The 14,116-nt window shown below is 40.8% G+C and overlaps 1 protein-coding gene across 1 annotated transcript in view; it reads right to left on the bottom strand.

The window, feature by feature from the left end:
* Window positions 1-2,291: 2,291 nt before the first annotated feature.
* LOC128705006 (FACT complex subunit spt16) overlaps window positions 2,292-14,116 on the bottom strand; it is a 51,931-nt gene continuing 40,106 nt past the window's right edge. The window contains exons 8-9 of the mRNA XM_070105198.1: window positions 4,270-4,366; window positions 2,292-2,507 (exon numbers count right to left, since the gene is read on the bottom strand). Coding sequence (XP_069961299.1) covers window positions 2,307-2,507; window positions 4,270-4,366 — 298 coding nt within the window. The 3' untranslated portion in view covers window positions 2,292-2,306. The remainder of the gene's footprint in view (window positions 2,508-4,269; window positions 4,367-14,116) is intronic.

Raw genomic sequence — 14,116 nt, 5'->3', positions numbered from 1 at the left:
AGATAGGACACACACAGATGACAGCCAAGAAATGAGTGAGATACTAAAGTCCCAATATGGCTCAGTGTTCAGTGAGCCACTGCCCAGACTAAGAGTCGACGATCCAAATGAATTCTTTATGAACGAAACCCAAAATTTGGTCATCTCAAAAATCTTGGATATTATCCTAACACCACAAGATTTTAAAAAGGCAATAAATGACATGCCCATACAGTCTGTCCCACACCCAGACTCATGGAACTCTGTGTTCATCAAGAACTGCAAGAAGCCCCTGTCGCATGCCTTCAGCATTCTATGGAGAGGGAGCATGAACACAGTGGTCATCCCACTCACTAAAAACAATAGACATAGCCTCACTCTACAAAGGTGGCAGTAAAGCAATTGCAAAAAACTACAGCCCAATAGCATTAACATCCCATATCATAAAAATCTTTGAAAGGGTTCCAAGAAGCAAGATAGCCAACCACCTAGATTCCCATCAATTATACAACCCAGAGCAACACAGGTTTAGAGCTGGTTGCTCCTACCTGTCCCAGCTACTGGACCACTATGACATGGTCTTGGACGCTGTAAAGGATAAACAAAATACAGATGTAGTATACACAGACTTTGAAAAAGCTTTTGACGAGTGTGACCATGGTGTAATAGCGCACACAATGCGTGATAAAGGAATAACAGGAAAAGTTGGTAGATGGATCTATAGCTTCCTGACAAACAGAACACAAAGAGTAATAGTATACAGAGAAAAGTCTGAAGCAGCTACGGCGAAAAGCTCTGCTACACAAGGCACAGCACTCGCTCGCATTCTGTTCCTCATCCTCATATCTGACAGACAGAGATGTAAGCCATAGCGCTGTGTCTTCCTTTGCGAATGACACCTGGACTGCCATGACAGTGACCTCCATCGAAGACACCGCAAGAGTCCAAGCGGACATATACCAAATCTTCAAATGGGCCACTCAAAACAATATGAAGTTCAATGAAGAAAAATTTCAACTACTCAGATATGGAAAACTTGAGGAAATTAAAACTGTATCAGGGTATACGATAAATTCTAATCATACAATTGAGTGAAAAAGTAATGTGAAGGACCTGAGAGTGGTAATGTCAGAGGATCTCGCCTTCAAAGACCACAACAATGTATCTACTGCATATGCTAGGAAAATGAAAGGATGGATAATGATAATGAGAACTTTCAAAACTAGGAATGCCAAGCCCATAATGATTCTCTTCAAATTGCTTGTTCTCTCTAGGTTGGAATACTGCTGTACACTAACTGCCCCCTTCAAGGCAGGCAAAACTGCTAATCTGGAGAGTGTGCAAAGAACTTTCATGGCACACACAAGTATGATAAGGGAACCATACCCCCGGCCGGGATTGAACCCGCGGTCATAGAGTCTCAAAACTCCAGCCCGTCGCGTCATTACGATTTCTTAAGTTATGATAAGGGACCTGAATTACTGGGAATGGTTGAAGGCCCTTGATTTGTACTCCCTGGAATACAGGAGAAAGAGATACATGATAATATACACTTGGAAAATCCTAGAGAGACTAGTACCAAACTTGCACACAAAAATCACTCCCTATGAAAGTAAAAGACTCAGCAGGAGATGCAACATTCCTCCAATAAAAAGCAGGGGTGCTACAAGTACAGTGAGAGACAACACATCGAGTGTCTGAGGCCCAAGACTGTTCAACTGCCTCCCAGGATACATAAGGGGGATTACCAATAGACCCCTGACTGTCTTCAGGAAGGCACTGGAGAGGCACTTAAAGTCAGCACCTGACCAGCAGGGCTGTGGCTCGTATGTCAGCTTGCGTGCAGCCAGCAGTAACAGCCTGGTTGATCAGACCCTGATCCACCACGAGGCCTAGTCTCAGGCCGAGCCGAGGGGGAGTTGACCCCCGAAACCCTCTCCAGGTAAACTTACATGATGAGGTATTAGATGTGTATCACATGGCTATCTTTATTTGAAGACAGTCTGGCATTCAGTGTCAGTAGTTATTTGCTTCTTTATCTTAGGTTGACCCTAAAAAGAAACACTTTCACCAGCATATCATATTCAACTCAGGATATTTTCAACTTACAATGGGTTCGTTGGAATGTAAACCTATAGTAAGTCAGAGACCACCTGTACATTAAATACTCAACTTGCAAACACATTGGGGACCTTCTGAATTGTGTATAATGATGATGATATGCACAATAATGATATAATAATGATATACACAATACAGAAGATTCTCAACATGTTTGCAGGTTAAGTACTTACTGTAGCAAGACACACCTGTCATCCCATGTGTCTTCAACAAAATCTCCATGACAATTTACCTTCGCTATATTCTGAATCAGATGCTTCCGAGTCTCCTTCGGAGTAGTCCTCGCTCTCTTCCTCAGACCCCAGCTCCTCGTCTGTGGGGGCATACGCTCCGTCGTCCTCCGAATCTTCGTTCTCCTCCTCTTCATTTTCCGCATCCGAGTCGGGGTCCAGGAATGACCATCCTCCCTAAAAAAAAAATGTTTTTTAAACACGGCCGTCTCCTACTGAGGCAGAGTGACTCAAAAAACAAGAAACGCTATCATAAAGTTTTTCTCCTTTTCTTCATTTAGTAATTTATACAGAAGAAGGCATTACTACCATCTTGCTGCCAGCATTTAGTAATTTATACAGCAGATGTTACTAGCCCCTCACTTCTGGCATTTTAGTTGCCTCTTATCTACTACACCAGTCATTAGGACTGGTTGGTTAGTTAATAGGGTTTAAAGTCTACTACAGGAGAGTCATTAGGATTGGTCGGTTGGTTAATGGGATTTAATGTCTACTACACGAGGGTCATTAAGATTGGTCTGTGGGTTAATGGGGTTTAAAGCCTATCTACTACACCAGAGCCATTAGGACTGGTTGGTTGGTTAATGGGATTTAAAGTCTACTACAGGAGAGTCATTAGGATTGGTCAGCTGGTTAATGGGATTTAATGTCTACTTCACGAGGGTCATTAAGATTGGTCGGTGGGTTAATGGGGTTTAATGTCTACTACATAAGGGTTATTAAGATTGGTCAGTTGGTTAGTGGGGTTTAAAGCCTATCTACTACACCAGAGCCATTAGGACTGGTTGGTTGGTTAATGGGGTTTAAAGTCTACTACATGAGGGTCATTAAGACTGGTCAGTTGGTCTAATGGGATTTAATGTCTACCACACGAGGGTCATTAAGACAGGTTGGTTGGTTAATGGGGTTTAAAGTCTATCTACTACACCAGGGTCATCAGTCAAGAATACCTTAATAACTAAAATAGTGATTAATGTACACTATAAGAGTACATACACTGAGGTATACACCTCTCAGTGTACATACACTGATATATATACATCTTTCAGTGTACATACACTGAGATATACACCTCTCAGTGTACATACACTAATATATACACCTCTCAGTGTACATACACTAATATATACACCTCTCAGTGTACATACACTAATATATACACCTCTCAGTATACATACACTGAGGTATACACCTCTCAGTGTACATACACTGAGAAACATACAAGTGTATACACCCTAATCATCTGAAAGTATATTGTTTATTAGTATATCATACAACTATACAAGGTAGTATAACAACAACAAACATTCAAAATTTAAACTAAATACAAACCATTAGAATATTTAGTGAATTTTTGGGTGTCAACACACGGTTAATTTTTTTTCTTTCAACAAACCGGCCGTATCCCACCGAGGCGGGGCAGCCCAAAAAGAAAAATGAAAGCTTCTCCTTTCAAATTTAGTAATACAGTGGACCCCCGCTTAACGATCACCTCCCAATGTGACCAATTATGTAAGTGTATTTATGTAAGTGCATTTATACGTGTATGTTTGGGGGTCTGAAATGGACTAATCTACTTCACAATATTCCTTATGGGAACAAATTCGGTCAGTACTGGCACCTGAACATACTTCTGGAATGAAAAAATATTGTTAACCGGGGGTCCACTGTATATACAGAAGGGGTTACTAGCCCCTTGCTCCCGGCATTTTAGTCGCCTCTTACGACACGAATGGCTTACGGAGGAAGAATTCTGTTCCACCTCCCCATGGAGATGGTTAATTTATTAATACAAAATATGGGGGGGGGAGGGTGAGGAGACAGAGGAGGAGGAGACAGAGGATAAAGATGATGAAGACAAAGAAGAAGAAGACTGAAGTTAAAGCAAGAATCACTCCCCACAAAAAATTGCAGTCTGGAAAAAAAAAATCTTATTTACCTGGTCAAAAAAGCCATCAGGGTCATCAATGATCGTCTTCATAACCTTGGCCCAGTTGAGTGACTGCACGCCCTCGGAGTAACGGATGTCACATGAACTGCAAACAACACGAATTATTAGTCACGAGGCACAAAATTGTAATGCAAGTGGAAACAAATCACAACAGGCAGGCGAGTTCTGAGTAAGTGGTTAGCAGGACTTGAGTCCTGGAGGTGGGAAGTACAGTGCCTGTACAGTGGTACCTCAGCATATGTCCGCTTTGGAATAAGTCCAATTTGGTATACGTCCTGTTAGGATGTGAAAATTTTTGCTTGGTGTACAATGTTTGTTTGGAATACGACTTGTGTGCTAGAACTTGTATGGGTCAAAATGATTGAACACTGTGCACTAACCTTCACATTTCCGAAACATCCTGAGAAGGCAGAAGCAAAGTTCTTTGGACAGATTTTTAGTAAAAGTCAAACCTGGTGAGCTTTAACCAGGACCAAATAGGGATAAGAGACAGAAAAGAGAAGGGGACTCTCCTTCCAAACAATAACATTTCCTCCTCCTCCCTTCTCAGTACTATCCTAGTAGGCACTCGGCTCTTTTTCACCAAGTAGAGTGAGGTTAAATTTGTATTTCTTCTTTCTTTCAACAAACCGGCCGTATCCCACCAAGGCAGGGTGGCCCAAAAAGAAAAAGAAAAGTTTCTCTTTTCAAATTCAGTAATTTATACAGGAGAAGGGGTTACTAGCCCCTTGCTCCTGGCATTTTAGTCACCTCTTACAACACGCATAGCTTACGGAGGAAGAATTCTGTTCCACTTCCCCATGGAGATAAGAGGAAATAAACAAGAACTAGTAAGAAATAGAATAAAACCCAGAGGGGTGTGTATATATGCTTGTACATGTATGTGTAGAGTGACCTAAGTGTAAGTATAAGTAGCAAGACGTACCTGAAACCTTGCATGTTTATGAGACAGAAAAAAGACACCAGCAATCCTACCATCATGTAAAACAATTACAAGTTTTCGTTTTACACTCGCTTGGGAGGACGGTAGTACCTCCCTGGGTGGTTGCTGTCCACCAACCTACTACCACAGGACGGTAGTACCTCCCTGGGTGGTTGCTGTCTACCTACCTACTACCTAGATAAATTTGTATTTTTTTTTTTTTTCAACAAGTCGGCCGTCTCCCACCGAGGCAGGGTGACCCAAAAAAGAAAGAAAATCCCCAAAAAGAAAATACTTTCATCATTCAACACTTTCACCACACTCACACATTATCACTGCTTTTGCAGAGGTGCTCAGAATACAACAGTTTAGAAGCATATACGTATAGAGATACACAACATATCCCTCCAAACTGCCAATATCCCAAACCCCTCCTTTAAAGTGCAGGCATTGTACTTCCCATTTCCAGGACTCAAGTCCGACTATATGAAAATAACCGGTTTCCCTGAATCCCTTCACTAAATATTACCCTGCTCACACTCCAACAGATCGTCAGGTCCCAAGTATCATTCGTCTCCATTCACTCCTATCTAACACGCTCATGCACGCTTGCTGGAAGTCCAAGCACCTCACCCACAAAACCTCCTTTACCCCCTCTTTCCAACCCTTTCGAGGACGACCCCTACCCCTCTTTCCTTCCCCTATAGATTTATATGCTTTCCATGTCATTCTACTTTGATCCATTCTCTCTAAATGACCAAACCACCTCAACAACCCCTCTTCTGCCCTCTGACTAATGCTTTTATTAACTCCACACCTTCTCCTAATTTCCACACTCCGAATTTTCTGCATAATATTTACACCACACATTGCCCTTAGACAGGACATCTCCACTGCCTCCAACCGTCTCCTCGCTGCTGCATTTACCACCCAAGCTTCACATCCATATAAGAGTGTTGGTACTACTATACTTTCATACATTCCCTTCTTTGCCTCCATTGATAACGTTTTTTGACTCCACATATACCTCAACGCACCACTCACCTTTTTTCCCTCATCAATTCTATGATTAACCTCATCCTTCATAAATCCATCCGCCGACACGTCAACTCCCAAGTATCTGAAAACATTCACTTCTTCCATACTCCTCTTCCCCAATTTGATACCCAATTTTTCTTTATCTAAATCATTTGATACCCTCATCACCTTACTCTTTTCTATGTTCACTTTCAACTTTCTACCTTTACACACATTCCCAAACTCATCCACTAACCTTTGTAATTTTTCTTTAGAATCTCCCATAAGCACAGTATCATCAGCAAAAAGTAACTGTGTCAGTTCCCATTTTGAATTTGATTCCCCATAATTTAATCCCACCCCTCTCCCGAACACCCTAGCATTTACTTCTTTTACAACCCCATCTATAAATATATTAAACAACCATGGTGACATTACACATCCCTGTCTAAGACCTACTTTTACCGGGAAGTATTCTCCCTCTCTTCTACACACCCTAACCCGAGCCTCACTATCCTCATAAAAGCTCTTTACAGCATTTCGTAACTTACCACCTATTCCATATACTTGCAACATCTGCCACATTGCTCCTCTATCCACTCTATCATATGCCTTTTCTAAATCCATAAATGCAATAAAAACTTCCCTACCTTTATCTAAATACTGTTCACATATATGCTTCAATGTAAACACTTGATCTACACATCCCCTACCCACTCTGAAGCCTCCTTGCTCGTCCGCAATTCTACATTCTGTCTTACCTCTAATTCTTTCAATTATAACCCTACCGTATACTTTTCCTGGTATACTCAGTAAACTTATTCCTCTATAATTTTTACAATCTCTTTTGTCCCCTTTCCCTTTATATAAAGGGACTATACATGCTCTCCGCCAATCCCTAGGTACCTTCCCCTCTTTCATACATTTATTAAACAAAAGTACCAACCACTCCAACACTATATCCCCCCCTGCTTTTAACATTTCTGTCATGATCCCATCAGTTCCAGCTGCTTTACCCCCTTTCATTCTACGTAATGCCTCACGTACCTCCACCACACTTACATTCTGCTCTTCTTCACTCCTAAAAGATGGTATACCTCCCTGGCCAGTGCATGAAATTACCGCCTCCCTTTCTTCCTTAACATTTAAAAGTTCCTCAAAATATTCTCGCCATATACCTAATACCTCCCTCTCCCCATCTACTAACTCCCCTACTCTGTTTTTAACTGACAAATCCATACTTTCCCTAGGCTTTCTTAACTTGTTTAACTCACTCCAAAATTTTTTCTTATTTTCATTAAAATTTCTTGACAGTGCCTCTCCCACTCTTTCATCTGCTCTCCTTTTGCACTCTCTCACCACTCTCTTCACCTTTCTTTTACTCTCCATATACTCTGCTCTTCTTATAACACTTCTGCTTTGTAAAAACCTCTCATAAGCTACCTTTTTCTCTTTTATCACACCCTTTACTTCATCATTCCACCAATCACTCCTCTTTCCTCCTGCCCCCACCCTCCTATAACCACAAACTTCTGCCCCACATTCTAATACTGCATTTTTAAAACTATTCCAACCCTCTTCAACCCCCCCACTACTCATCTTTGCACTAGCCCACCTTTCTGCCAATAGTCGCTTATATCTCGCCCGAACTTCCTCCTCCCTTAGTTTATACACTTTCACCTCCCTCTTACTTGTTGTTGCCACCTTCCTCTTTTCCCATCTACCTCTTACTCTAACTGTAGCTACAACTAAATAATGATCCGATATATCAGTTGCCCCTCTATAAACATGTACATCCTGGAGCCTACCCATCAACCTTTTATCCACCAATACATAATCTAATAAACTACTTTCATTACGTGCTACATCATACCTTGTATATTTATTTATCCTCTTTTTCATAAAATATGTATTACTTATTACCAAATTTCTTTCTACACATAGCTCAATTAAAGGCTCCCTATTTACATTTACCCCTGGCACCCCAAAATTACCTACTACTCCCTCCATAACATTTTTACCCACTTTAGCATTGAAATCCCCAACCACCATTACTCTCACACTTGATTCAAAACTCCCCACGCATTCACTCAACATTTCCCAGAATCTCTCTCTCTCCTCTACACTTCTCTCTTCTCCAGGTGCATACACGCTTACTATAACCCACTTTTCACATCCAATCTTTATTTTACTCCACATAATCCTTGAATTTATACATTTGTAGTCCCTCTTTTCCTGCCATAGCTTATCCTTCAACATTATTGCTACTCCTTCTTTAGCTCTAACTCTATTTGAAACCCCTGACCTAATCCCATTTATTCCTCTCCATTGAAACTCTCCCACCCCCTTCAGCTTTGTTTCACTTAAAGCCAGGACATCCAGTTTCTTCTCATTCATAACATCCACAATCATCTCTTTCTTATCATTTGCACAACATCCACGCACATTCAGACTTCCCACTTTGACAATTTTCTTCTTCTTATTCTTTTTAGTAATCTTTACAGGAAAAGGGGTTACTAGCCCATTGTTCCCGGCATTTTAGTTGACTTTTACAACACGCATGGCTTACGGAGGAAAGATTCTTATTCCACTTCCCCATGGATATAAAAGGAAAAGTAATAAGACCAAGAACTATTAAGAAAAAATCATCTAATTCTTTTGTATTTGCATAAGTATTTTAGTATTCAGCAGTGTTTAAATTACATATTTTAGTATTAAGCAGTGTTTAAATATTTTTATACAACCCCATCAACATAAAATATGCCAATAACAATAGCATTTTTTCATGGGAACAGATTAATCAATTTCCCGACATATTTTAAATAACAAAAAAAGGCACAATACCCTGACTGGAACGATACACAAATAACCCGCACATAAAAGTCGGACCGAAACGTCGTCATAAGCTTCTCTCTTTTATGTGCGGGTTATTTGTGTACCTATATATCTTATGGGAAAATATCTTATGGGAAAATGTGTTTGGTATATGTCCTGTCTGGTACTAGTCCAAGGTCTTGGAACAGATTATGGACGTATACTGAGGTACCACTGTACTTTGAAAGATGAGTGAGGATGTTATAGTTCTGAAGGATGAGTGAGGATGTTATAGTTCTGAAGGATGAGTGAGGATGTTATAGTTCTGAAGGATGAGTGAGGATGTTACAGTTCTGAAGGATGAGTGAGGATGTTACAGTTCTGAAGGATGAGTGAGGATGCTACAGTTCTGAAGGATGAGTGAGGATGTTATAGTTCTGAAGGATGAGTGAGGATGTTATAGTTCTGAAGGATGAGTGAGGATGTTATAGTTCTGAAGGATGAGTGAGGATGTTACAGTTCTGAAGGATGAGTGAGGATGTTACAGTTCTGAAGGATGAGTGAGGATGCTACAGTTCTGAAGGATGAGTGAGGATGTTATAGTTCTGAAGGATGAGTGAGAATGTTATAGTTCTGAAGGATGAGTGAGAATGTTACAGTTCTGAAGGATGAGTGAGAATGTTACAGTTCTGAAGGATGAGTGAGGATGTTACAGTTCTGAAGGATGAGTGAGAATGTTATAGTTCTGAAGGATGAGTGAGGATGTTACAGTTCTGAAGGATGTGTGAGGATGTTACAGTTCTGAAGGATGAGTGAGAATGTTACAGTTCTGAAGGATGAGTGAGGATGTTACAGTTCTGAAGGATGAGTGAGGATGCTACAGTTCTGAAGGATGAGTGAGGATGTTACAGTTCTGAAGGATGAGTGAGGATCTTACAGTTCTGAAGGATGAGTGAGGATGCTACAGTTCTGAAGGATGAGTGAGAATGTTATAGTTCTGAAGGATGAGTGAGGATGCTACAGTTCTGAAGGATGAGTGAGGATGTTACAGTTCTGAAGGATGAGTGAGGATGCTACAGTTCTGAAGGATGAGTGAGGATGCTACAGTTCTGAAGGATGAGTGAGGATGCTACAGTTCTGAAGGATGAGTGAGGATGCTACAGTTCTGAAGGATGAGTGAGGATGCTACAGTTCTGAAGGATGAGTGAGGATGCTACAGTTCTGAAGGATGAGTGAGGATGTTACAGTTCTGAAGGATGAGTGAGGATGTTACAGTTCTGAAGGATGAGTGAGGATGTTACAGTTCTGAAGGATGAGTGAGGATGTTACAGTTCTGAAGGATGAGTGAGGATGTTACAGTTCTGAAGGATGAGTGAGGATGTTACAGTTCTGAAGGATGAGTGAGGATGTTACAGTTCTGAAGGATGAGTGAGGATGTTACAGTTCTGAAGGATGAGTGAGGATGTTACAGTTCTGAAGGATGAGTGAGGATGTTACAGTTCTGAAGGATGAGTGAGGATGTTACAGTTCTGAAGGATGAGTGAGGATGTTACAGTTCTGAAGGATGAGTGAGGATGTTACAGTTCAGAAGGATGAGTGAGGAGGTTACAGTTCTGAAGGATGAGTGAGGATGTTATAATTCTGAAGGATGAGTGAGGATGTTATAATTCTGAAGGATGAGTGAGGATGTTACAGTTCTGAAGGATGAGTGAGGATGTTACAGTTCTGAAGGATGAGTGAGGATGTTACAGTTCTGAAGGATGAGTGAGGATGTTACAGTTCTGAAGGATGAGTGAGGATGTTACAGTTCTGAAGGATGAGTGAGGATGTTACAGTTCTGAAGAATGAGTGAGGATGTTACAGTTCTGAAGGATGAGATGCACTTATGGTGTACTTAGATGACGTAATCGTCATGTCTAAAGACGTGGATACACACTTGAAAAGACTTGATGTAGTACTTGGTAAGCTTGAAGAAGCCAATTTAAAGATCAAACTGTCTAAATGTCAATTTTTCAGATCAGAAATTAAGTTTCTTGGTCACGTAGTCACTCCTAGAGGGGTTACAACTGACCAAAGTAAAGTAACTGCAGTACTAAATTTTCCAACACCCAAAACTGCTGATGCCGTAAGATCCTTTGTGGGCTTAGCAGGTTTTTATAGATCTTTCATTGCCAATTTTTCTTCCATAGCTGCTCCTCTAATTGAGTTGCTTAAGAAAGATGCTCCTTTTGTTTGGACCTTCCGTCAAGAAAGAGCATTCCAAACTCTAAAAGAAAAGCTAACATCTGCTCCAATTTTGAAATTTTCAGATTTTTCTAAGCCCTTCTATCTGACAACTGATGCTAGTTCAATTGCCATAGGTGCCGTACTAGCTCAGAAGACCGATGGCAAGTACAACGCAGTTGCATTTGCTAGCCGAGTCCTTACGAAGGCTGAACGTAATTATACAGTAACTGAGCAAGAAGCTTTAGCAATAGTATGGTCTTTAAAGCACTTCCGAGACATTATTTATCAGTACTCTGTTCATGTCTTGACAGACCATGCTCCACTGATACCTTTATTCCAAAACAAACAACCTACTGGAAGGTTAGCCAGATGGACCTTGACTATCCAAGAGTTCAATCCCACCTTTGAGCATTTACCTGGCAAGTCAAATGTAGTCGCAGATGCCTTATCGCGACATGTTAGTATAGTAACTGCAGACCCTCCATTTAGTGCTGAAGATGTAAAGAATGCTCAACGAACAGATCCCATGTGGTCTGGTGTGATTCGATTCCTGCTCCAGGAAGATCTTATTCTGACTGTGAAGCCACCAGCACCCATCAGTGACTTTGTCATGAACCAAGAATTACTGTATCGAACAGCCGAGTTGGGTACTCCTAGCAGAAGAGTATACCAGTTAGTAATTCCACAGTCACTAGTGAATGTAGCCTTACAGATAGTTCACGATGTTCCAGGTGTTGCACACCCTGGTATGGATCGTACAGTAAAACAAGCCAGATTGAAGTACTTTTGGCCTCGTATGGCAACTGATATTTCTGAGTATGTTAAGAAATGTAGTGTCTGCATGCAACATAAAGGCAATGCTAATGGCCCTAATCCAATCCAAGTGTATCCAACTACTAGCGAACCTTGGGAAAGAGTTGCGCTAGATTTGTTAACTAATTTCCAATGTTCCCTCCAAGGCAACAAACATCTGTGTGTTATGGTAGACCATTTCACCAAATATTGTGAGTTAGTTCCTATTGCAGATAAGACTGCCGAGACAGTAGCTAAAGCGTTTAAAGAACGCATTATCTACAGGCATACCACCCCTAAGTCCCTAGTAACAGATAATGGAGGTGAATTCTGTAATGAGATTCTTGAAAATTTGTGTACCTTGTACAAGATCTCTAAATCCACCATTGTTCCTCATCATCCTGCCAGCAATGGGTTAGCGGAACGAACCAATAAGAAAGTACTTGATGTCTTGAGAGCCACTATCAATCCCAACAGTGAAACTTGGGATGAAGTTATACCTGATGTGCAGTGTGCTATAAATTCTGCTTACAATGTTTCTATAGGTGACACTCCACATTATGCATTGTACGGTGTAGATAAACGTTTGCCTTATGAGTTGTTATATTCTAATCCGAAACCAAATTACAACCCTGATGATTTCATAGCAACTCGTACCAGCTTAGCTCAAAGTGTTTTTAGAAGAATCCGTGAAACGCTTCATAAATCAACAGCAGAATTTACAAGAGTCGCAAACACTCGAGCAAAGCCATCCAAAATCAAAGTAGGTTCGAGAGTTATGCTGATTAACTTTAACAAAACGTCTGCAATGCCAAAGCTTGATCAAAAGTTTGTTGGTCCTTATCGAGTAGTTGAACATATCACTGGTAATAAGTATAAGGTTAGAGAGATTAGTACTGGTCAGTATAAAGAATCGCATTTAGATCATATGAAGTTAGTATGTGATGATAATGATGTTCCAACCCAGACTAATGTAACAGACTCTGATAATCCTCCTGATCCTGTGCTCTCTTCCTCTGATATTCAGACAATCAACCTGAATGTCGTTATTCCCTACGTACACGACAGGTATTGAGAAATCCTCAAGTATCATTTGTAACATCCAATTCAGATTTGCTTCAAATACAGCATGAGTTAGCCTATGCTACAGAGTTTGATCCTCCCAGAGATGACACTCATTCTGCTTATGTCAATCTCACCCTAGCAGAGTTGGGGTTAAATGTAAATAATCTGTATAGATGAATAATTACAGTATCAACTTATCAGTATTCAAGAATTTTTTTTTTGTGTTCATGTTCTCTCCGCATTCTGAGAGTTAACAGTCTAGATTTGAGTGCACCGAATCTGCCTTTCTGTTAAACACTTCTTTGTATATATTCCTTCCTCAGAATCCGTAGATCACATGAATACAGATCGATCGATCAAATTTTTTTTTATCACTTCCACTGTGTAATCCCAACGTTGAGTTTCATTCGATGAGTTGTGCTATATTATACCTTGTATTGCATTACAGTTTCAGTTACGTAAGCTTCCATTCCAATGTTCTACTTATGTATGTTATAATGTTTAATTGTTGTGTACTTTGACATTGTATAGAATCAGCCCAAGCCGTACACCTGCCATCTCTAGTTTGTATTAGTTGTATGTCGGGACGACATACGTTAGCGTCGCCGAGCTCTCAGTAGTAGTAACCAGTTACCAGTAACCAGTGTACCAGTAGTTGACTCACTACCAACCGTCTCTGCCTGAGTCACTGTCTATTCATATTGTGCTGACCACAGCAGTATTCAAAGACCCCCTCACATATGGGTACTGTGGGCGGCCAGTCAGTTATACGAGAGTGAGCAAGAGAGATAGGCAGGCTGTCGGGCGCTCCCCACATTATCTGTAATTATACGTACTACCAGCCTACGTGAGTATTACTTTACCCAATCCACGTGTTCGAACTCCCACATGATAACAGTTCTGAAGGATGAGTGAGGATGTTACAGTTCTGAAGGATGAGTGAGGATGTTACAGTTCTGAAGGATGAGTGAGGATGTTACAGTTCTGAAGGATGAGTGA

This window comes from Cherax quadricarinatus, chromosome 97, assembly GCF_038502225.1.
Source record: "Cherax quadricarinatus isolate ZL_2023a chromosome 97, ASM3850222v1, whole genome shotgun sequence".
NCBI lineage: Eukaryota > Metazoa > Arthropoda > Malacostraca > Decapoda > Parastacidae > Cherax > Cherax quadricarinatus.
The sequence above is the reverse complement of the archived record's forward strand: the minus strand, read 5'-3'. Positions and strand labels throughout refer to the sequence as shown.